Source organism: Gorilla gorilla, chromosome 1 (assembly GCF_029281585.2).
Source record: "Gorilla gorilla gorilla isolate KB3781 chromosome 1, NHGRI_mGorGor1-v2.1_pri, whole genome shotgun sequence".
Taxonomy (NCBI): Eukaryota; Metazoa; Chordata; class Mammalia; order Primates; family Hominidae; genus Gorilla; species Gorilla gorilla.
In genome coordinates this window covers 164,649,956-164,675,793 of record NC_073224.2, presented here as the reverse complement: position 1 = coordinate 164,675,793, position 25,838 = coordinate 164,649,956, and the positions used below count along the sequence as shown (strand labels likewise).

Below are 25,838 nucleotides of genomic sequence, written 5' to 3'. Positions count from 1 at the left end.
ATCTTGTTGGTCTGTTCAGAGTTTCTATTTCTTCCTGGTTTAATCTAGGAGGGTTGTATATTTCCAGGAATTTATCCATCTCCTCTAGGTTTTCTAGTTTGTGCACATACAGGTGTTCATAGTAGCCTTAAATAATCTTTTGTATTTCTGTGATATTGGTTGTAATTCTCCCATTTTGTTTCTAATTGGATCTTCTCTCTTCTTGACTAATCTCACTAATGGTCTATCAATTTTGTTTATCTTTTCAATGAACCAGCATTTTGTTTCATTTATCATTTTTTGTGTGTTTCAATTTTATTTAGTTCTTCTGTGATGTTATTTCTTTTCTTCTACTGGGTTTGGTTTTGGTTTGTTCTTGTTTCTCTAGTTCCTTGAGGTGTGACTTTAGATTGTCTATTTGTGCTCTTTCAGACTTTTTGATGTCAGCATTTAATGCTATGAAGAGTCATCTTAGCACCACTTTTGCTGTATCCCAGAGGTTTCATTAGGTTGTGTCACTATTTTCGTACAGTTCAAATAATTTTTTAAATTTCCATCTTGATGTTATTGTTGACCCAATAATAATTCAGGAGCAGGTTATTTAATTTCCATGTATTTGCATGGTTTTGAGAGTTCCTTTATGAGTTCATTTCTGATTTTATTCTACTGTGGTTTGAGAGAGTACTTGATATAATTTTGATTTTCTTAAATTTATTGAGACTTGTTTTGTGGCCTATCGTATGGTCTGTCTTGGAGAATGTTCCATGTGCTGTTGAATAGAACGTATATTCTGCAGTTGTTGGGTAGAATTTTCTGTAAATATCTGTTAAGTCCATTTGTTCTAGGATATAGTTTAAGTCCATTGTTGCTTTTTGACTTTTTGTCTTGATGACCTGTTTAGTGCTGTCAGTGGAGTGTTGAAATCCCCCACTATTATTATGTTGCCATCTAATTCATTTCTCAGGTCTAGTAGTAATAGTTTTATAAATTAGGGAGCTCTAGAGTTAGGTGCATACATATTTAGAATTGTGATATTTTCCTGTTGGACTAGTTCTTTTATCATTATGTAATGTCCCTCTTTGTCTTTTTAAACTGTGGTCACTTTAATGTCTGTTTTATTTGATATAAGAATAGCTACTCTTGCTTGATTTTGGTGTTCATTTTCATGGAATATCTTTTTCCACCCCTTTACCTTAAGTTCATGTGAGTCCTTATCTGTCAGGTGAGTCTCTTGAAGACAGCAGATAGTTGGTTGGTTAATTCCTGTCCATTCTGCCAATCCAAATCTTTTAAGTGGAGCATTTACATAATTTACATTCAATGTTAGTATTGAAAAGTGAGGTACTATTCTATTCATCATGATAGTTGTTGCCTAAATACCTTGATTTTTTAAAATTGTGTTATTGTTTTATAGGTCCGTTGAGATTTATGCTTTAAGGAGGTGCTATTTTGGTGTATTTTGAGGATTCGTTTCAAGATTTAGAGCTCCTTTTAGCAGTTCTTGTCATGCTGGCTTGGTAGTGAGAAATTCTCTCAGCATTTATTTGTCTGAAAAAGCTTGTATCTTTTTTTTCATTTATGAAACTTGGTTTTGCTGGTTTTGTTTAAGGAGTCTAAAGATAGGACTCCAATCCTTTCTAGCTTGCAGGGTTTCTGCTGAGGAATCTCCTGTTAATATGATAGGTTTTCCTTTATAGGTTACCTAATGCTTTTGCCTCACAGCTCTTGAAATTCTTTCCTTTTTCTTGACTTTAGATAACCTGATGTATATGATAATCTTTTTGTGATGAATTTCCCGGTTGTTCTTTGAGCTTCCTGTATTCGGATGTCTATATCTCTAGCAAGGGCAGGGAAGTTTTCCTCGATTAGTCCCTCAAATATGTTTTCCAAACTTTTAGATTTCTCTTCTTCCTTGTGAACACCAATTATTCTTAAATTTGGTTGTTTATCATAATCCCAAACTTTTTGGAGGCTTTGTTTTTTTTATTATTATTTTTCTGTCTTTGTTGGATTGGGTTAATATGAAAGCCTTGTCTTTGAGCTCTGAAGCTCTTTATTCTACTTTTTCAATTCTGCTGTTGAGAATTTCCAGGTATTTTGTATTTCTCTAAGTGTGTTCTTCATTTCCAGAAATTGTGACTGTTTTTTATTTATGCTGTCTATTTCTCTGGAGATTTTTCTGTTCATATTCTGTAACTTTTTTCGATTTCTGTAAGTTAGTATTCACCTTTCTCTGGTGCCTTCTTGAGTAGCTTAATAATTGACCTTCTGAATTCTTTTTTTTTTTTTTTTTGGCAATTCAAAGACTTGGTTTGGATCCATTGCTGGTGAGTTAGTGTGATCTTTTGGGGGTACTGAAAAACCTTGTTTTGTCATATTACTAGAATTGTTTTTCTGGTTCCTTCTTATTTGGGTAGACTATGTCAGGGGGAAGATCTGGGGCTCAAGGGCTGCTGTTCAGATTATTTTATCTCACAGGGTGCTTCCTTGATGTGGTGCTGCTCTTCTCCTTCCCCAAGGGATGGGGCATCCTGAGAGCCAAACTGCAGTAGGTGCTATTTCTCTTCTGAGTCTAGCCACCCAGTAGAACTAAAGGGCTGTGGGCTGCTACTGGGGAGTGTCTACGAAGAGTTCTGTGATGTGATCCATCTTTAGGTCTCCCAGCCGTGAATACCAGCACCTACTCTGGCAGAGGTAGTAAGGGAGTGAAGTGTACTCTGTGAGGGTCCTTGGTTGTAGATTTATTTACTGCCCTTATTTTGTGTTGGCCTCCAGCCAGGAGGTGATGCTTTCAAGACAGCATGTATAGGAAGGATACAAGCTTGCTCTAGGGTTGTGTGGATAAGTATTCAGGTTTCTCAGGAGCTGGATGGGGCCATGAAGCTTCCAAGAGGTTGTGTCCTTTGTCTTCAAAGGTTTTCGGCTGTCTCACAGAGCCTCAGCAGCAAGCCCTAAAAAAACTTTTATATTTGAAGGAAATAATTTCACCATCTTTCTTTTTTCAAATTAAATATTCATAATAATTAGGAAACACATCTTTTCTATTTAATTTATTATGTGTTAAGCTTATAGCTACACTTTCTAGGATTTTAGTATTTTTCAGTCCTCACTGTATGATTTAACACATGGAATCCTAAACTTGATTTAAAATATTCCTTAAGAACTAAACTATTACACAGTATCTGACATCTATTTACCTTAGTTCTTAAAGTAAACATGAAAAACTTTATTTTAAAATTCCAGTCTAGAATATGATCAAACTCCTTTTCATTCATTCATTCATACTAAATTGTCAATTGTCACATTTCTATTTATTTGGTCATTCATGAATGAATGATATAGGCACACATAAACTCTGAAGATATAGAGATGAATACATCTCATATTTAGTATAATACTATTTCTCAACACATTCTTCCTAGAGAAACTATATATGATACTGATTGGCAGTGCAGAGGGAAGACAGGTTCTGAAGATTGTTAGTGTATTCTCTTAAGCTCAACCAAGTCATCGCCTTAATTTCAGCTGCTCTTCAAGTTGTTGTCTCTATGCTAGAACAAATCAAAACAGCCTCTGTCACTTTGGAAGCAGCACTAGATCAAACAAATGCTTTCTCCTTTTTCCGATAAGTGGATAACCTTAGGGGCATTTGCTTTTACCTGGTAAGGATAGTACTGCATCTTCACTTTCTTCCCTCAAGGGTATATGACCTTCTAGCTCTTTGCCACAATTTAGGCTACAGGGTTTTGATAATATCCTTACTCCACAGGATGCCACACAGATTCCTTATATTCATAGCATCATGCTGATAAGATCTGGGGAATAGTGGTTAGCATATAATCTTGATGCCTTATAAAGACACACGTGTGCTAATGGATAGGAGAAAAATATGACAATACAGGAGTCTTCCACTTCATTAAAGTTCCTGAGGGGTCCAGTAGTTATATCTTCTCCATAATGAAAGATAAGTTACTGCATCTTACATTTTCTGCTATTAAAAGGGGTGCAATACTTATTAGTTGTCAGATTTGAGTAGAGCTCAGAGAAATAAAATACTTTTCAGATAATCCAGGCTGCTGTACAAACAGGTGTGTCATTGGGTCTGAAATACCTGTCAGAGAACAAGATAGTTTATGGGGCCTGTGGCAAATGTCTACTAGAGAGTCACAGTAGAGGTCTCTAGGGTGTTGAAGAAAATCCATGTTTTTTTCAGAAAATAATTATTCTTCTTTTGAGAAATAGCCCCTTGGCCCTGAATGAACACCCAATGACATGAGCTTCCCATCATAATGTTTAAAGGATACTATTTGGTCCATCAAGCCTAGAGGTGGTTGTGCCCAGAAGTACTCCATTCCCAATGGATATGACATTCCTACAATGCTTCAGAAGGTCATAAAGCTCAAGAAAGTTACTTAAGAAGAATTCTTACAATAATAATATATTAACTTCTGATGCCAATAGGCATGTGTTAAAGAAACACATACATGAAAAAGTCCCTTTGATCATGGAAATTTAATCATGGAAAGGTACCTTTGATCAACTGACTGAAGAAAAAAATTAAACCAGATTTATAGATGGCTGTGGAGGATCTGTTAGCATTGACTAGGGTAAATTTTTCTAGTTGTCTATTTTGACCGAAAGAGTAGAAGATCTGAATCATTTAATCTATTCATAGATAGAGGCCAATGATTTGGCTACATTGTCATGGACTACAAAAGAAAAATATTAGACAATCAATGGCCAGGAAGTTTGAGGAATAACTACAAGAGTTGACCTCTAAATGGACCCAGAATTTGAAGATACTTTTGTCTCACGTAGCTGCTTAGTGAAGCCCCTTCTGTAGAGGTAGTTTTCAATAATCAAGATGTAAACCACTCATTCAATGATTTTGTAATAAAGTAACCATGATAACAGGGATGAAGATTATGTGTGGGTTTTGATAACATGGACTTGTACTCACAAAAGATGACCTGGCTTCTAACAATGTGTACGCAACAAATTTATCAGCATAGATGACCAACACTGAACCCCATTCACCCAGAAGTAGCTGGCATAATGGAACAGTAGAATAACCCCCTGATGAGCCAGTTATATCCCCTTGTAGGAAACAATGCCCTTCGAGGCTGGGGAGCTGTTTTCTAGAGTATGGCAGGATCCTAGCAGGAGACAGATGTTAAACTCATATAGAATAATTGAGTAGAGTTTAATAAAGAAGATATTTATAAAGGTATGAGCAGCGTGAAGGGAAATAAGCAGGAGTTGATGTAGAACCCAGAGATTGGCACCAGTAGGGAGCAGTTTCCACCCCTAGGCCTGAAAAGGCCCAGAAGAAGTAACCCAAACCCAGGAGGAGAAGCTGAATGGAGAGAGCTCATTGACAGCACTGACAGGAGCAGGAGCCTTAGAGAGGTGTAGCCAACCTGTTGTGACCCATCAGTAAGAGAGTCAAAGGAAGCAATTCTACAAACTCATGCTCCTACCCTCCAATCTCACAAAATTGGAAGCCAGAGGACAAGAGAGCCACTTGCTGTAACCCATAAATGCCAGATTCCCAGGGGACAGAGCAGGATGAGGAGAATAAGGAAAAGATTTGGAGGGGAAAATGAAAAACGCCCAGCCCATATTCTGAACAAGTGACCAGCCTATTAAAGAGTGGGACTTCAGATATATACAGCAAGACATTCAGCACTTCATTTAAAAAATATATAAGGTTTTCAGACTTTCTTTAATCAGAATTTACTGCTACATGAAACAGCAATAGCAAAGAGCAAGAAGATACACCCAAATTTCAAGGTCTATGAATTGGAAGGAGAGTAGGATGTAAAAGATGGGACAAAGCATATCCTTAAAACAGATTTGCAGAAAATAGACACAGAATTGAAGAAAACAGAAAAACAACCAAATTACCAAGAAATGGAAGTAGGCTTTTTATAACACCTGTGGGGTTTTTTTTTTGTTTGTTTGCATTTGACTTTTTGCCGATTACTTTAATACACTTATTTTTCTGATTATTCTAAGTCGGTGCTAGACCACCACTATTCAAGATTTTATTTAAGATTTTGATTCACATTAGAAGATAGGTTTTTCATTTTCATTTTAAAGGTAAGGAAGTATTTGAAATAATGAGGACAAGAGTTTATGGGTTTTTTTCCTTCATTCATTCTACAAATAATTTCTTCATTCATTCTACAAATATTGTTTAAAGTGCTTCCTCTGTGTCAGCACCAAGCTAGAACCTGGGAATATAATGGTCCTTGCTCTCCCAAAGCCTACAGTCTGTTGGGAGAAATAGATTTTAATGAATTAACTGCACAAATAAATGTAAAATTCCAATTCTGACACGTGCTACAAAGGAATCATGAAGAACATGATTCACAGAGGCAGATGATCACATGACGGAGGCCAGGGATGATGTTTCTGAAGAAGTGATTCAGGAGCTGAGACCTCAAAAACGAATAGAGGCCCAAGAGGCTTCCAGCAGATGAACAACATGGACAAAGGGCCTGTGAGGGGTGGGAGTGTGATGGGTACTGAGGACAGAAAGAAGACCAGTGTGGTGCTTACACAGAAAGCAGGATAGGCCGGGCACGGTGGCTCACGCCTGTAATCCCAGCACTTTGGGAGGCCAAGGCGGGTGGATCACGAGTTCAGGAGATCGAGACCATCCTGGCTAACATGGTGAAACCCCGTTTCTACTAAAAAATACAAAAAATTAGCCAGGCGTGGTGGCGGGCACCTGTAATCCCAGCTACTTGGGAGGCTGAGGCAGGAGAATGGCGTGAACCCGGGAAGTGGAGCTTGCAGTGAGCCGAGGTCGCACCACTGCACTCCAGCCTGGGTGACAGAGCAAGACTCTGTCTCAAAAAAAAAAAAAAAAAAAGAAAGCAAGGTAAAGCGTAATTTCAGATATGGATGGAGAGTTAGCATCTTAGGATTTTCTATGATGAACTACAGGGAGATTTTTTTTAGTTGTTAGTGTCAGCTGTGAATTCCCTGGTAAAGGTTCTGTTCAGGCAGGTCCTTATCTTCCTATTCAAATTTTCTTGGACGAGGTCGAGGCCACCCCCTATTCAGTGTTTCTGGTCTTGTCTTTACTTGCTTAACTGTGGTTCTATAATTAGCCACATCTTCTTGCTTTATATGAAGCAGCTCTCATGGTTCCTAAAAATCGATACAATGTATTGTATCTGAAAATGTTACATGTAATACTCATTAACATCTACTAGTAAATAACAGTTTTTTGGGAGACCCATGAAATCCTTTGAGGTTTTTCTGGCCAAAGAATGAAATATTGCCTAAAATAATTTTATTTACTCCATAGTACAAGCATTAACTGAAGGAAAGAAAACCAACTATTTAGGTGTGGATTATGATAAAGAATACACTCCCCTTTTTAGTCTATATGTAATAGAGACTAATTTTTTTAATTACTGAAGATTGACAATGGCACTGCAGCAAAGTGACCCATATCAGTCTCAGAGGGGCAAGACTGAAGATAATAGATTGTTGATGATCTCTGCAGAAGAATACCTGCCTTTCATTTATCCCCCAAACTGTTCTTGGATACTCGCTGTTTTAAGCCCAACTCAGTGTGGAATTAGAGGAGGCAGGAGGGGAAGGAGGAAGAGAAAAGCATTAGTTGAGGATCATGGGGTTCTGGTCTACCCTTCTCTCTGTAACTTTCATTACTTATTCCTCATTTATTGTTTTTATTAAATAAAATACAGTATAGTGTAGTGTTCAAGAGCACAGGCTCTAGAATTAAATTACTTGGGTTACATTGGTGAATAAAACCAATACAAATCTGGTTCAATCATCTTTTTTCTTCATTATCTCACTGTTTTAGAATAACTTTAAAACACCACTTTAAGTGAAGCTGACTCACGTTTGTGCAGGTGCACATGTGCATCATGTGTGCATAAAACAGAAAGAGAAGAGAGAAGAGAAATTATTTGTAAAAGAATTCTATTAGGGAAATTCATAGCAGATAACCAAAGATTGGTAAGAGATGGTGAAAAATTTATTCAGGCAAATTATCTTTTCACTCATATCGAGGAAACGCATGTTTCTGAAGTACCAGGAGCAAGTATTATGATCTAACATTATCTCTCATTTTCAAACATTTGCAAAGCATGTTCTTGTTGTGCTCTAGGGTTGAGTCAGGAGTTGCAGCCATTTAAAAGCCCTCTGTCAAGGAGAAAATGTGATTAGACCAACTGCTTGCACTGACACTTAAAAATTAACTGCAAATCTGTTTGGGGCAGGGAAGGCATTCCCTAAACACTTGCTGGTTGGGAATGTTGGCTTTCAAATCATTACATTGTATCCCTTAAAGGTACATTTTAACTGTTTTAATATGTGAGGAACAGGCCTGCCAAATTGTGCCTATGGCTTTTTAACACAAGCAATTTACAAATGCAATGAAGCAGATAATAGGACACATGATACCAAATTTGAAAATCTGTGTTGATGACACCGCTGCTATACAAACATTTTTGGAAGCAGCCCTGTATCTTGTTGCTTAGATAAGAAAAATGTTGTTTGTCATTTCACAGGTGGCCTCTTCTACCCAATGGTGAGTTTAGGGTCATGTCCTTGAGCACAAATCAATCCCTCTCATGATAACAATACTCCACTTAAAATCATCTACCATGAATGCACTCAACAAAGTAAACAGTAAAAATCTCACTCAATACTAAAATATCTGCTCAAGTAACAGTGAAAACTAAATGCTTTCTTTTTAAAATGAAGACTTCCAAAATAAAAGGAAGTATAGGTTTGTAATTTAATTTGTAAATATTTATATATTTGTAAAAAATGCAAAAGGACATTTAATACTAATTCTGGTTATAAATACAATGATAACATTTTTCATTAAGAAAAGGTTCCTGGAACAATTTAAAAAACAATAGAACTGGAATTTCTAAAAATTCTTACTTTTTAATTGGGAGATATGATTTTACTTGGCTAAAACAATGTTTCCAAGCTGTGATCTGATAGGTTCACTTATTTCCAAAAGTAGATTAACAGCACAATGTAATTTCCAGTTATACTCATTGCAAATTGCCAGTTTCCTCTTGCAATGAATATTGTGGTCACACCACCAAGTTCCCAAATTAGAACAACAGGATGCCTAGTGAGGTACAGATGGTTATTATAAAAAAGACAAGAGATAAATGTTGGGGAGATGTGGAGAAAAAAGGAATTCTTGTACACTGTTAGTACATATACATATACATACATATACACACAAAATGGAATATTTTCAAGCCTTAAAAAAGAAGAAAATCCTGCCAAGTTGTGACAGCATGAGTGAACCTAGAGGACATTATGCTAAGTGAGATAAACAAGACATAGAAGAAAAGTATTGCATGATCTCCTTTATATGTGAAATCTAAAATACTCCAACTCATAGAAGCAGAGAGCAGAACGGTAGGTGCCAGGATCTGGGGGTGTGGGAGAAATTAGGAGATAGTGGATAAAGAGTAAGAACTTTCAGTTATAAGATGAATAAGTTCTAGAGATCTGATTTACAGCATTAACTACAGTTAATAATGTATTTTATTCTTGAAATTTGCTAAGAGAATATATCTTAACTGTTCTTTCCAAACTAAAACTCACTTACAAACAAAAGTAACTACGTGAGGTGATATATATGTTAGCCTGACTGCGGAGATCATTACACAAGATATACATACACTAAAATACCAGGTTGTACACCTTAAATACATACTTTTTAAAATGTGTCAATCATAGCTCATAAAGCTAAAAAATTAAATTAAATTAAAAATGTATATTTATGTGTTTATTTATTAGTAAGAGAAACTGTTCACTGCTTCTTTGTATGGACAGAATGAAAAAGTCATCTTGGAATTATCTTTGTTCTTCAGAAGGTCACTTGAGTGACTTCTCTTAGTTATGAAAATATGCTTTCTTCCTTCCTCATGTCTATTGGGATAGAGGAAGACTAATTTGCTTTAAGAGAAGGAAGAGATAAGACCTCAAACTTTTCTCCCTGAGATTTTAATTTAGGATAGATCAGATTGACTCTGAACTAGGTTTGCTGGACAAAAAGGATAAAAATACCCTCAAAGGGAACTTACTATGGAGGAAGAGACTGGGCTGGGGTCCTAGGCTTAAAAGCAGGGCCTAAGAGTAAAGGCTGGTTCTGATCAACCAAGAAGCCAGTTTGGATGCAGCCATTCTGACCTTTGTCATGCTTTGGGGACCAATGTTTGAATATTGGTGAAAGACTTAAAAAGCAGTAGTCTTGGATTGGGAAGCCACTACAGTAGTGGGAAGATTAAGATGAGCAATGGACTATGAAATGTACTAAATGGCACAACCAAAATGTCAGATCTCCAAAACAATACAAAGTCTCTACACCTAGAAACTGGAAATCAGATTGCTCCCTCCTTGGTGTTTTGGGAAAGTTTAGTCAGGAAAGAGTGTGATGTGCTAGATTTCCTTAAGTAATAAATGAAAAAATAGATGTGACTGTATTATTGCCCCAAAACAATAAACATATAGTTTAATATCAAAAATGATGAGGTAAATTTTGACTACTTTATTATTAACTATTTTGTTTATTCTCTACCTTATTCTACGAAGGATTAAGGCTGAATATGAAAATTTAGCCTTATGTAATTATGTAAACTTCTTTCTTTCTCTACTTGGTATTTTCAGTTCCACTGTCTCCAGTCTCCAGTCAAGCCATGATGCCATTCATTTAATCCTTTGTACTGATCTATAAATTATCTGCATGTCAAGGCTCTTTACTGCTGTGCTTTGACTTGGTTCATTTCTCTATTAAAGAAGCAATCACAAGCCTGACCGTATTCAAGGGGAAAGGATTGCAGATCCTACTTCTCAATGGGAAAAATGACAAAGAATTTTCAGCCATGTATTAAGGCTACCATAGTCCACCCTCTAGCCAGATTTTTTCTTTTTTTTTTTTTAATATTCCCTCCAAATGTAAATACACTTATCTTCTCTCAAGATCCCCAGAAGCTTCATCCAATTACCTCATCAGGCTCTGGCTTAAGGTCTAGATCTCATCACCTAAGTCAGGTCCAAGGGTGGACAAGGCTTATCAGGGTTAGCTACTTTCCTGAGGATGATTTTTTTTTTAGCTAGATCATTGAATTCATTAGGTACCTTTCCTGCATCCCTCATTACCACAGCAACAGTGACGCCAGACTTTTCACCACTACATAGCGAGGTACCCTGCCCCCCTGCTTCCAATCACATCTTTCTCATTTTCTTTCAAATTCACCGACAGCCTCCTCAAAACTCACGGGGTTTCTGAACACCACCTGGTCTCAAAACCAATGCCTGTATTGTAGGTTTTGTTAAGCCAGGATCCCACTTCCAGGTACCAAATTTTGTTCTGCTTATCTATTGTTGCACTCCCAAACTCACTGGCTTAATATAATAAATTTTTATTTTGCTCATGATTTGGGGTGTCAGGAATTTGGGGAAAGGCTTAATTCTCCCTTGGGATCTCTCATACAGTCAGATGTTGACTGGGGCTTCAGAAAACCCAGCTGGGCTGATAGTGGACACTAATTATCCCTGGGAGCACAGCTGAGCCTGTTGGCCAGGACTCCTCCACGTAGCTGCTACACATAGCTTGACTTTCTTACAGCATGGTGACAGAGTTCTGGTCTTGTTTGCATTAACTTTCTTGTTAACTTTTTACTTTCTCAGCTACTAGAGATAATTACCCCTGGGAAAGGTTAAAAAAAGCAAAACCAAAACAAACTTTGGATCCTGATTTCAAGCACTTCCTAAGGAAATACAGTAATGAACTAAATCACCCAAAGAGTAATCAATTTAAAAAGAAATCAATTAAAATTATTTACTTATTTATTTTTGAGACAAAATCTGGCTCTATCACCCAGGCTGGGGTGCAGTGGCGTAATCTTGGCTCACTGCAACATCTGCCTCCCAGGCTCAAGCCATCCTCCCACCTCAGCCTCCCGAGTAGCTGAGACTACAGGAGCACACCATGACAGCTGGCTAATTTTTGTGTTTCTTGTAGGGACAGGATTTCGCCATGTTGCCCAGGCTGGTCCCAAACTTATGAGCTCAAGCTATCAGCCAGCCTTGGCCTCCGTAAATGCTGGGGTTACAGGCATGAGCCACTGCCACCACACCTGGCCATAAAAATTTATTGAATGTTAAAATTGTGCTATTATATTGTATACTTAATGATAGCAATAAGTATAGGAAAGAATAATTTGCATAATAAATATTCCTATTTTTTTCTAATTAGTACAATAATTGAATAGTAACCGTTACCAAAGTAGGACAAAGAAGGGCTATTACCATAAAGGTTAGTTTGATCTTTCAAGATTTGATTACTTCTACCCAGACTCCACTTCATCCACTTGAACAAAGGTTCTGTTGTTCATCAATCAAATGTTAAGTGTCTCTGTTGCATTGAAGTATTACCCTAGCTGGCCATATTCCACATAAAGGGCAAAGAACAGTTTCTCTCAGCAGATTTTGTAAAAAAACAAAACAAAACAAAACAAAAACAACAACAACAAAAATGTCTCTTCCATGGACACACTTCTTTATGAAAAGATCATGGATGAAAGATAAGTCTACAAAGGCACTAATCTAATAATAGTCGGCAAAAGACACCAAAATAACTGTAATACATCAGTGAAACTGACAGCATCATATTCGCTCAAATGAAGGTATATATTCTTTCATGGTAAAAAATCCTTAACACTTCCAGTAACCTCTGCCATAGTTTCCCCTCATGCTTCTTTTAGTCCAACATTAGATATAATCAAAGAATTAAGTTTATCTTGAAATGAAGCCAGTAAGGCTATACATAGTTCAGGGATAAAAAAAAGGATATATATTTTGTAAATTTTGTGAGTCACTAATTTTAATCAGTGGCACTGGGATTAATCTGGAGACATCACTGAATTAATTTACTACTCAACACAGTTTTTTATTGAGTAACATTTATCTGCCAATTTCCTTATGTGAATTAAGACATTTACAAACTGAATTTGGGGTTCTGGGAAGAAAAGGCAAATTTCTTATCTTGCTCCAGAGAAAATAATGCATACACTCCTCTGTTTTGTCTACAGAAGAGTGGCAGTGGGTTTTCCCACTCTATATAAGGACACAAAGCATTTTTCTGTGGACTACATTAGACTGGCTTCGAGATACAGAGGAGAGACGTATTTGATGAAGGAATAAGGCCTCTTAGTGAAAAGATTCTGGTCACAGGATGAGATCTTTGTGAAATTCCTGTGTGCAGTCAAACTTTAATAGACCAAATTATGGGTTGCCATGGAAATAATATTGTAAATTATATTGAAAAGAAATTTATTAAAATTCAGAACAACTCGGTTATACAATGGTAGTAAACAAACTACTACCCAGAACTGTTATGCAGCATTATTGGTACAGTTAGGTATTATTTCATTTACTCCTCACAACAGCCCTGAAAGGCAGGTAATGTTTCCACGCTTTCCAGGTAAGAAAACTGAGGTTGAGTAAGTAACCCAAGACCATCAAAAAATGCTGAAACTCTAGATGTGCCTGATTCCAAATCTTTCACTTATGTAACACATTTCAATTCTATGATGAAAAGTAAAAACAAACAAAAAATTACACAGATAAGAAAGATGTGTCCCAAAGTGAGAGAAACCAAAATTCTATATTTTGTGTAAGAAAATTTATTTTATTATAATATTTACTCTAGAGATTACATATTGTACTACAACTTCATTAATGTTTAGAAGTTAAAACACTTTAAGAAATAATGAAAGAATGTTCTGAAGTTCTTAGAAGAATATATTTAGCTTTGTGATTTATGCTCCTTTATTTTTCTCTCCCTCCCTATTTTCCTGTCTTAATTTTTTGAATTCTCCAATTCTGTGTAGCTTTTGCATGGCAATATTGAGATTATCTTTTGGAAATGACTTTCAGTTGGTGTTCTCAAAGTATTTGTCTTATTGGAAGATAAAACTGAAGAGCAGGGAAAAATGTTTTTCATTGTTCTCCAGTTAGGATATAACTTTCTTTCTGCTAATACATTCTATCCACATTGACTCCATGCCATTAATTATTGGTACTAGCTAATATCTGACTTTCACAACTTTCACCCTAATAATAACATATTAAAGTTTCCTAAGTCAGAATTTAAGGGACAGAACCTATGTCTCTGGGGAAAAAGAAGTTTGATCCATTCATATACAATTGTGAAACCTTCTTACAGAAAATATTCACACTAGTCCCTTTGGTAGTTGTTTAAAAAAAATCCAAATGGGCCAGGCACAGTAGCTCATGCCTGTAATCCCAGCACTTTGGGAGGCCGAGGCAGGCAGATCATGAGGTCAGGAGATCAAGACCATCCTGGCCAACATGGTGAAACCCTGTCTCTACTAAAAAAAAAAAAATACAAAAATTAGCTGGGCATGGTAGTGCATGCCTGTAATCCCAGCTACTCGGGAGGCTGAGACAGGAGAATCACTTGAACCAGGGAGTTGGAGGTTGCAGTGAGCTGAGATTGCGCCACTGCACTCCAGCCTGGGAACACAGTGAGACTCTGTCTCAAAAAAAAAAAAAAAAATTTCTAATAAAGAGTCTCCGTACTTCTCTTATTTTCACTTTCATAGAAAAATCTTTAACGTAACAATAAATAGCAGGGTATCTCTTTGCTAGCTATCACTTGGGCAAAGAGACTAGAACTTTTTGTATGTCAATGAATTATCTGGTGAAATTCTTAATAATTGTTCCTTCTTTTTAATTTGCTTATAAAAAGAAAAGTTTATATCTTTAGTATTACCTAAAAAGATCTAGGCCCTAGTTCTTATTAGCAAACAGCAACATGAATATAGTTACTTGCTTATTAGAATTTCAAAAGTAACAATGATTAAAAAGAAACCACAAACTTTTCTCTTTCTGCTTTATAATTGTATTTACTTAAGTAATTTGGGCTTGCCTTTGACTAAACTGTTTTATGTTCATTTTTTATTGTCTGCTACCCGATAAATCCTGGTGAGGCACATTTCCTCCAGGAAAGACAACAATCAATAATAGGAAGGCTTTTGGAAGACAATAATTAATTTTTTATATGTGACACTGACTTAGTTATTCCATTAGCAAGTGTTAAATATTTTCTATACCTGTATTTACTCACCCACAAGTCCTAAAACAATGTAGCCAATAATACACAGTAGGAAGATCATACAGCACAGAACATCCGTACAACTCCTAAAGACAAAAAAAGAAATAAATAATTAAAAGAGGTCCCAAATGACTTCCTGTTTACTGCACAAAATGAAGGAAGAGAGAAAAAGGTAGTAATAGTGAGAAGCTATTTCGTAATTGCATATTTTGTTCAATAATTTTGAAAGGTAGATCAGATGTATTTCTGCAAAGACATTAGCAGCCATGGAGGGGCCATAGTTCCATGATTAATGAATATCCCTCAGAACTCTTAGTATTTGTTCTCTCTTATTTATTTGTAAAACATTTTTAAAGATTAGAGTACGCCAACATCAGATAGCCATTTTTTATTTGAAATTGTAATATAAGCTATTTGATTTTATGATGTTCTTCTTCATGCCTCCTTCACACATGGTATAAAATAGCCATTTCCCACCCTCTTCTTCTTCATTTTCTTCATACACATTATAGGGGTAGTATCATTAGATAAAGGATTGACTACATTAATTTTCTATGGGGAATTGAGTTATAACTATTCCAGGAACAAGGTATATAAAGCATTAAAAATAAAATGCCTCAAAAGTATAAGTTTTCTAGCTATTTCTGTAAGCTACACTTTGTAAATGTAGGTTTAGAGGAAATCTGACTCACAGAGAGTCAGTGATTTGCTAAAGGTCAGAAGCCCAGCCAGGACCCAGCAGGGATACTCAAGGTTTTCAACTAAAGTATTTTCTATTCCCAATATTACATCTTGTTCAGCTTATAAGTGGTTTGGAAGGTCAAAGGTATGGCTTAAAAGTGAGCAGCAATACTGTCATTCTTTATTTGAAACTTAATGAGGACTCCGTTAGTAAAGAAAAAGATCAGCTAATTTGACAGAATTAAAAGTTGCACATGAGAATTTTCATAGTAAAAGTTATTGATCTTGAGGGCATACAGATATGCCCTAATCTTTTAGCACAGGCAGGTTGAAGTTACACACTTATTTTTTGAAGTGGTAAGTAATGAATAATAATTGCACAGTAACAAACACACATTGATAAAGCCTGTTATACTTGTATTACTTTCAGAAACATAACCTTGAGAGATTCCTAAGAATATCTTTAGGCTATTATGGGTAGTAAAGTGAGTTCGCTTACTTAAGGTACGTGAAAGAGGTTCTTAAAGAAGGGGGCAAATATCTAGATCTCCAACACCAAACCTTTTGCACTTATGAGTTATGTTAATATGATTGTAATTTTCTGCAAGGTTTTAAAATAGCTACATCTAAAATCAATTACACACATTCCTATAATTCTTTACCTTGGAATAGGAAATGGATCTTTCATAGAGAAAGTTAATTGTGGGCAAACCAGAAACAAACTGTCATTTGTTTAAATCTAGTTTCAACCCAGGAATTTTTAATTTCATTTGAATTTAAGAATTATGAGAATAATAATAACAAGAGAAGAAAGCAGGTGCTCTAGTTTTTTTTTTTTTTTTTTTTTTTGGTTAACAACCATTGTAAGCAAAAACACGCTTGGGTGTGAGCAGGGTATCTGTTTCACCTGCATTCTTATATATCCTACTTAATATTAGATTCTCAGTCTGTCAGAGCAGTTGTTACATACCTCAACACCGAATAGAAAATGCATGCAGGTAAGAAACTCGAAGAGAAAAAACTAGAGCATAGATGTGCTTTAATTAGAAATCTTGCATTTTTCAAAGCCCTGGTGTGTAATCATAACTACCAGGAAGCTGGAGAGAGGGATATAATCAGAAGCACCAGCCAGGGTGGGCTGCCATCCCGTCCTTATATATCTATAATGTTATATGTTTGTATCATTTCTAATAATACATAATATAACACATACAGTAGTCTCCCCTTATTCGCAAGGGAGGCCTTCTAAGACCCCTAGTGAATGCCTGAACTGCGGATGGCCCCAAACCCTGTATTTTGTTTATTCCTATACATACAGACCTATGATAAAGTTTACTTTATAAATTAAGCACAATGAAGAAGTTAACAATAACTAATAATAAAATAGAATAATTATAACAATATGCCGCATCACTACTCCTGTGCTTTGGAGCCTATTTATAAAGTAAAATCAGGGTTACTTGAACACAAGCACTGCGATACTGGGACAGTTGATCTGACAAGCAAGATGGCTAGCAAGTGGCAAAAGGGCAGGCAGGTTAGGTGGCCTGGATAGCATGGATACACTGGACAAAGAGATGATTCACATGCTGGGTGGGACAGAGTTTGATGGCATGAGATTTTATCCTGCTATTCAGAACAGCGGGCAATTTAAGACATAAATTATTTATTTCTATAATTTTCTATTTCATATTTTCTGTGCATCACGGATGGCCACAGATGACCTCGGATAACTGAAACCTCAGAAAGCAAAACTTCAAATAAGGGAGAACAATTGTATTCATAATGACTCTATGTTACATACTATTATAAGGTTTTGTATTTATAATGCTATATAGTCAATACAAGTAGAGGTAAACATCTAGGAAGATCAATGAAAGAAACTTAACAGTTTCAAAGAACAGAGCACAAGGACAGAAGCAGAAGCAGATCCCAAACGGAAGGTTTTGTTTGTTTGTTTGTTTGTTTTTTGAGCCGGAGTCTTGCTCTGTCACCCAGGCTGGAGTGCAATGGCGAGATCTCAGCTCACTGCAACCTACGACTCCCTGGTTCAAGCAATTCTCCTGTCTCAGCCTCCCAAGCAACTGGAACTACAGGCATATGCCACCATGCCCAGCTAATTTTTGTATTTTTAGTAGAGACAGGGTTTCACCATATTGGCCAGGCTGGTTTCGAACTCCTGACCTCGTGATCCACCCACCTTGGCCTCCCAAAGTGCTGGGATTATGGGCGTGAGCCACCGCACCCGGCGGAAGTTTTTTAAAAAGTAAAACCAACACTCTTTCACTACTTGCACTAATGAATGAGCATCAGTTGGTGTTTTGGTTCTATATAGGGTTTTACACTATAATTTATTTTTTATTCTTTGGTGCCAAGGAAACACTAAAGCATCAGGAACTACCCTGTCCCCACCCAACTATTTCCCCAGCAGTCTCTCACCACAATGGGACAGCATTCCTCAATAATTCACACCTTAAGGTGTTTGGAGATTCTATTCTGGGGCCAGGGAAAATAATATATTAAAGCCTGCTGGGAGGGGGGAGGGATAGCATTAGAAGATATACCTAATGTAAATGACGAGTTAATGGGTGCAGCACACCAACATGGCGCATATATACATATGTAACAAACCTGCAGGTTGTGCACATGTACCCTAGAACTTAAAGTATAATAATTAAAAAAAAATTTCAGTAGAAGATCTAATTACATAGTGATTGCTTTATTCCTTAAACAAAACAAATTTGTATGGAATGCTTACTATATGCATACAAATAAAGGACATAAATATCCAAAAAAAAGTCTGCTTTGTTTTTCTGGTACACTGCTTTAGAGAAATGGCAGACCATACCCTATGGCCAGACTGGTTAATTTTGTCTTACTTAACCAGAGAAGGTTTTTGAACAAAAACCAAGAATTCAAATCTCCCCAGTAGTAGACATTAGTATTTCTAAATTTGTTTCTGTAGCAACTTGATTCACTTTATTGTTTTAGAAAATTTTTTAAATAGGTGTGTGTGTGTGTGTGTGTGTGTGTGTGTGTGTGTGTACTTTCAGGTAATTATAATTACCTGCTATTTTTTCCATTAATTTATCTGCTTCTCTCCCTTTCCTCAGATATATTCTCTCTAAAAAAATAATTAGTGCTTAGAAAGTTACCGGAAAATTGAATGTGAACAAATCAAAATATAGCTTGGGCACCATTTTGTGAGTCAAGGAAAGTAGCAGAAACTCAATTCAAATGTTTAGAAGTTGTAGTGCCTTATCATTGTTTCTTTATTTTGATTTCAGAGCATCTGTCACAATCCTAAATGTTCTATAGGAAATGAGTTCTTTGTTTAAGAAAAAATAAGGTTTTAATTGGGATAGTTCTCAAAACTCTTTAGACAGCTATTGAGATAACTGGGTGATCTAAGCTCATGGCTGAAAATTATTCTGAATCATATTCTAGCTAGAGGCTTGTCATAACTGGACTTTTTCCTTAGGTGGATTCATTTTTACTTTCACAGAAAGCACTATGAACCATTGTACTAAGCTAAAAATGGGTTGCATCCCACTGGGTCCCAGAAAGAAGACAGAAAGAATAGTTACAGAGACAGTTGCCCAACTCTCTCCCTCACCCTCCCTCCAAATCAAAGTCCCGCTTTTTCAAAACAAGCTGCTCACACCCCCATTTATCAGAGAGCCACTCAAAACTTTACTTAGATTGTGTTTCTCTGGCATAAAAGTGTTTTCAAAAGTTAAACTACAGAACTACTATTGCTACCTTATATCTATATTCCAAATTAAAAGAATAAGAATAGGATTCCAATTACATGTGCATGTGCAGACTTCCCTTTCCTCCTACCTCTAATCCACAAATATTGTATGCCTATAGTCACCCAGACTTAAAGTGTTGGGAGTTGTCTTTGACTTTCCCTTTTTGTTAGCTTATCTTTTGTATTCAATTGACAAGTTCTCTTGACTCCTTTTCTCTGATGTGTCTTTCATCCACCCCTTTCTTTCTATTGATGTTGCCTGGACTTAGTCCAGGGTTTTTAATCCTCTCTTCAGACTACTGCCATGGTCTCTTAATTGGGATTTTGCAAGTAGTTTCTGCCTGATCCAATTTGGTCTGCACATCACTGATATTACTTATATGTGATGAGTCAGTTTACTGTTTAAAAAATTGCAGGACCTCTCCATTACCTATTTAATAATTTCCAAATATCTTCACTTCATGTTTAAGAACCAAGATCAATCCTAATTCAAGCCCCAGGCTACCTTTCTAGCTGTATCTCCCATTATTCCTTCTTAATGTGTTTTAACCAATTTGGGCTTTTTCACACAATGATACACAGCCCTTGGGCACACTCAGAGCTCTCTGCTCATAGCACCTCTAGACTCCCCCTCCTGGGATAACCATATGTCCCAATTTGCATGGGATAGCCAGGGTTTACACCTCTTTCCCTAGAATAACCGTTAACAACGTTTCCATTTACTCTCAAAAAAGCTCCAGTGTGGATCGCCACATTCTATACTACAATCCTATCCCTCAAGTCAGCTGAAATGTCACCTCCTTCTTGAAGTTTTCAACTAGAAGAGCTCTCTCTAATCCCCGTAGACCTAGGGAACTTTTGTTTGTATCTTTAAGGCAACTATATTTAATCTATTATAGCCTAGACCAAGGGCAGCAAACTACAGTGTATGGGCCAAATCTGGTTTGCTGTCTGTTTTTGTACAGCCTGCAAGCTAAGAATAGTTTTTACAATTTCTAAACAATTTTTTAAAAATCAAAGGAATAATATTTTGTAACCTAGAAACGTTATGTAAAATTCAAACTTGCATTCATAAGTAAAGATTTTTGGAAAACAGCAATACTAATATATGTATATCGTCTAAGGCTACTTTCTTTTGCTACAATGGCTTAGTAGTTGCATTAGATACCATCTGGCCTGCAAAACCTAAAATATTTACCACGTGGACATTTATAGAAAAAGTTTACTGACCTCTGACCTAGACCATAAAGTCCTCTATTGCAGCATTTAGCAGAGTCTTGCATGCTACAGACATACAACAATCTATGTCCCGTGAATTATTAGTGAGATGCACCCTTCACTGACAGTCTAATGCATCATAAACAGGGCCTGGTAAAAATCAAAATGCTGTGTTTCAAATTTCAGATCTTTTTTATTTTTTGTAGTGAATATGTTGCTTACAGATTCAAATTTTTGGTCAAGCTTAAACATGCTATCTGGACATTGCTATCTCCAGTAAAATAAATCACTAAAAAACAAATGCAAACAAAAAAAACCAATTAGATTTAATTTAGAGGTAATAAGAGAGTTATGTTTGATAAGTGCATATTTTGGTTTCACACTAGTTCTTATTCTCCAACAACTGTCATTTTGCTTCCTTTTCAGGGACAGCTTTCTACTCTCATCCAGAAACTGATTCATTTACTGGTTTCCTTTCTTTGTGGCAGATGAAATTCCAATGATATCAACCATCCTGAAAGGTCATTAATATCAAGCATTAGAGTGAGAACAGAAGTCCTAAAAGTCATTATTCTCTGACAGATCATCCATTTGTGCCTAATGAATCAGTTTAGGGACTGTCCACTGCCTGTGATTCCAGTTGGATGCTCACCGCTCATTTGAAAATTGTTGCTGTCATCTGGGTACATCTGTCTACAACATGGCTGCATTTATAACCCAAAGTCTAGAAGCATTGGTTCTCTGTGGTTCTGTTGGCACCTGAGTGATGCCATTCAGTCATCTGTTACTGCTCTGATTCTTACCACAAAAGTCTGTCCCAGGAAGCAGAATGAATGCTTCACTTCCCACAGGCTTTATTAGAGGATAATGCACTTTGGGGCCATCTTTCAAGCTTCACTGAGATACATTTGGCAAACTGCAGACCGTGCTGTGAATTAGATCATCTGAGTTGCTACTAGTCAGTGTCAGCTGGACTCTATTTTGAACTATTTAGGAGTAGAGATCTATGTAAGTTAAAAATATTTTCCCTTTTTTCCCCTACTTCTCACGAATAATAGAGAATCTGGTGATTTTTGAGAGGGACATCCTCTAAGAGCTTGCGTTTGAAAGCATTAATTGTATCCACCCCCTTGGTTCCAGTTTCTCTTCTTCCCACATACATTGTCTGACAGTTCTTTGTTGTTCTGTTCCCCAATCCACAGCTTTAGGTTATGCCGCACACCATTCTTTGTGTATGTGAGAGCTGAGGTTTTATTAGAAGGCAAGTTACACTGGCTGTTTCTATAAGAGGTTAAAGATTATCTTGAAGAATTTCGCTCTGTTACTGAAATCAGAAACCTCATAGAAAGGCACAAATGAGCTTTTAATTACATGAACCTGTATTTTCAGGTGTTTGATATTAATACAAGTTTTTTAAGCGTCCTAAAAAAGTTTTAAAGATGACTTTAAATTTACATTTACCTTTGAAGATAATCCTGGCATCCAACCATTGAGAAAGAAGTGTTGGTTTTGTAGGATTATTATTTTTAACACATTTTAAACTGTTGTTTAAGAACAAAATGTACCAAATGACTCAATACCCTATGAAAAAACAGTATAATATTGATAATACCTTTCAAATGTATTAGGTTATATAAGATAACATTTAAGTATTGTAGCTGCTTTAGTTAGTTCTTCTGAGTAATTAGATCTTAAAAGCTTCTCTATCTTCTGATTAGTCTTCTATTCTAAACTGCTTGCATTTGGGTTTCCATTGCCTTGAGAGAATAGCTTTAACTGGTTGTGATTTATATTTTCATTTGTAAAGAGAATTGAAAACTGATTTTTTTTTTTTTTTACAAAGAGGAGTTTAAGTGATGCCTGTATAAAAGTGTCTTTCGTTTGAAAGGGGGCAAGATAAGACAAAATTGGTTTTACGATGTTATTCATCATGTGTGTAAAACTTGTATAATATTCAGTAATCTGTCAGTAGGTGGAAACCACTCTGCAAATGCTAATAAAGTGAAAGCGAGATCACAGTTACTGCTTATATTACAGCTGGGGCATTGTAGACCAAAGGCACTACACAGCAGGGTGCAAAGAGACCTAGCTCTAGATAGCTTTGGGACATTAGTCCAAAGTCATCAACAAAGGTTGAAGGGAATTCATATCTGTTTGGAACACTTTTTAATCTTTTTGGAATAAGTTAAATCTATGTAGACACAGAGTAGTGCTCAAAAATGTTTGTTAAAACAATGAATGAACTTCTGGAAATTCTCATTCAGCTATTAAAATAGAAAAATGCATGTATCCTACTAATCATATGATAATCTTTTTTAGTAATTAAAAGCATACACATTAAAGTGAGGAGATTACTATTTGTCACCTCAAATTTTAATAAGTAAATAAAAAATATTGCCTGATGATGATAGGGGACTTAGAAAATTGCAAGCCCTTTGACCCAGTAATTTTCTTTTTAGTAATTTATACCATGAGCATAATTATAGATGTAGTAAAAATTTATTTATAAAGATTTAAAACACTGCACTGTTTACAATAAAGAAAAGTTGAAAACAACTTTTAGAACAATATTTAATTATATGAAAAAATGTTTTAGGCTGGCATAGCGGCTCATGCCTGTAATTCCAACACTTTGGGAAGCTAAGTGGGGGGGATTACTTAAAGCTAGGAGTTTGAAACCAGCCTGGGCAACATAGTGAGACCTGGTCTCCATAAAACATTTTAAAAATCAGCTGCGTGTGGTGGCATGTGCCTATAGTCTCAGCTTCTTGGGAACTTGAGCTCACGAGTTCACTGTTGGAGTGAGCTATGAATGTGCCACTGCGCTCCATCCTAGGAAACAGAGCGAGACCCTTGCCTCTAAAAAAAATTTTTCAAATAATTTTTAAAAATAATAAAAAGGGAAACAAGATTTATCTATTATAAGCATATTTTACTTATTGGTTTTGGCAATTATTTCAGTCCTCAAAGGAAAACAGTAAATACAACATGCCATATTTGATATAAATAACAGCAAACATTATACAAGTATGCTATTGGTAAACTTTAGTATGAATGGGAGGTTTGCACAGATTTTGGAAAGAAAATTAACAAATTTGTGAAATAGTATAATAAGGAATAGTTATTGCCCTGGGTTGTCCATAGCAAAGAAGCATAGGCATTCGGTACATACCTATTGAATGGATCAATGAAAATATTATCTGAACATTAGACAATATTTTGTGGACATTTTAAAAAACACATAAAATGCTGTATCTCTCCTGTTCTCAAAGTGTTCAGCAAAATGGGAAACTCCAACCATTGAAATGGAAATTTGAATCATTTGGTTAGAGCCCAAAGTAGTACGAAAATTCTTTTTTGTGAATATTTGCCAACCTATTTTATCTACAGGCTGGTTATACTATAACGTAGCATTACTAGTAACAATAGGGTCATTATTATTAGCAAAAGTAAAAGACAAACTTTGTAGAGGTGTTAAGATAAACTAAATATTCCCTAAATGTTTATTGATTTGAAATTATTAAATATAATCTCCATGTAATAAAGTTTAAATTTGTACCTAGGTGATGTATCTGTTAAGAATTTGCTTGGCTGAAAATACCAGGAAACTTAAAGCCAGAAATGTGGTTTAAATTTCAAGGAATTTATTTGTTAAATACAACAGGAAGTGCTGCAGTTGGCAGTCCTGAGCTGGGGTGGTGCATCACCCAGCAATGCCATTAGGGACTTGTCTCATTTCATCCTTCCACCCCTCTCATTCTTAGCTTGTAGACATTTGTCTTCATGTTGATGCCTCATGTCACAAGTTGACTGCTGCACTCAAGACACCTGAATCTCTTCAAAGAGTCTTTGTTTTTTTATTTAGGAAAGAAAGTCCCTCCTGGCAGTCTTTCTCTTTAGCTCATTGGCTATTCCTGTGTCTCATGACCATCCCTACCTGGAAGGTGCTTTAAAAAAGTGTTTGGCTTTTCAGCTTCTCTGCTAGCGGACACAAGAGAAAAGATGATTTGGAATGCATGTTGAGTGAGACAAGTTACAGAATATATCACAGCTACTAGTGAGATTTATTTTAAACAATTATAAAAAATAAGATTTTCCCATTGTAATAATTTCAAGTCAACCCAAATGGATTGTGCAAATAATATGGGCTTTTTGCAACTATTATTAAATACTAAATAGAAATATAAAACTGAATATTATATATTTTCACAGAATTCAAGTAAGTTAAACTGAGATTCGTTTCCCAGCAAAACCATGTTCTAGAGCTGATATCAGTAACAGCAAAATAGCAAGTAGTTAGATTTTAACTCTGAATAATTTTATATTTTATATTCAATTTTTATATAATTCTTGACATTCATATTCAGTGAAATGGAATTTTAAATTTAAATTTAGCCATAGTAAATATATACATTTACAGTTGTCATCACATTGAGTATTAAAATATAAATTTTTAAAGTTAATATATATGCATATATATATTTAAATCATTAGACATAAAATGTATCACAAACTGTACTAGTCTCTTTCATTTTAACATAAGATATTCAAAATAGCATCTTTTTTTTTTTTTTTTTTGAGATGGAGTCTCTCTCTGTCACCCAAGTTGGAGTGCAGTGGCATGATCTCGGCTCACTGCAACCTCCATTTCCCAGGTTCAAGCGATTCTCCTGCCTCAGCCTCCCGAGTAGCTGGGATTACAGGCACCCACCACCACACCTGGCTAATTTTTGTATTTTTAGTAGAGACGGGGTTTCACCATGTTGGCCACGCTGGTCTTGAACTCCTGACTTCAGGTGATCTGCCGGGCTTGGCCTCCCAAAGTGCTGGGATTACAGGCGTGAGCCACCGCATCCAGCCCTCAAAATAGCATCTTAATGTTGGGAATGAGTCATTAGGCAATCTATACTTAATTTTGTCCAGAGTGGTCTCAGTTCTCTTACAACAAAGCACTACAATTCAACTTACATAACAGGTACCAGCTCCTACTAATATCCTCTTTTCTGCCATTCTGAAATATGGCCTTCAAAGACTCTAATTTCATGA

The 25,838-nt window shown here is 36.1% G+C and overlaps 1 protein-coding gene across 6 annotated transcripts in view; it reads right to left on the bottom strand.

Moving 5' to 3' along the window:
* SLC44A5 (solute carrier family 44 member 5) overlaps positions 1 to 25,838 on the bottom strand; it is a 521,022-nt gene that overhangs the window by 87,787 nt on the left and 407,397 nt on the right. For all 6 annotated transcript variants that reach the window (XM_063697637.1, XM_055367164.2, XM_063697642.1 and 3 more), the window contains one exon: positions 15,152 to 15,225. In XM_063697637.1, the coding sequence (XP_063553707.1) occupies positions 15,152 to 15,225 (74 nt within the window). The remainder of the gene's footprint in view (positions 1 to 15,151; positions 15,226 to 25,838) is intronic.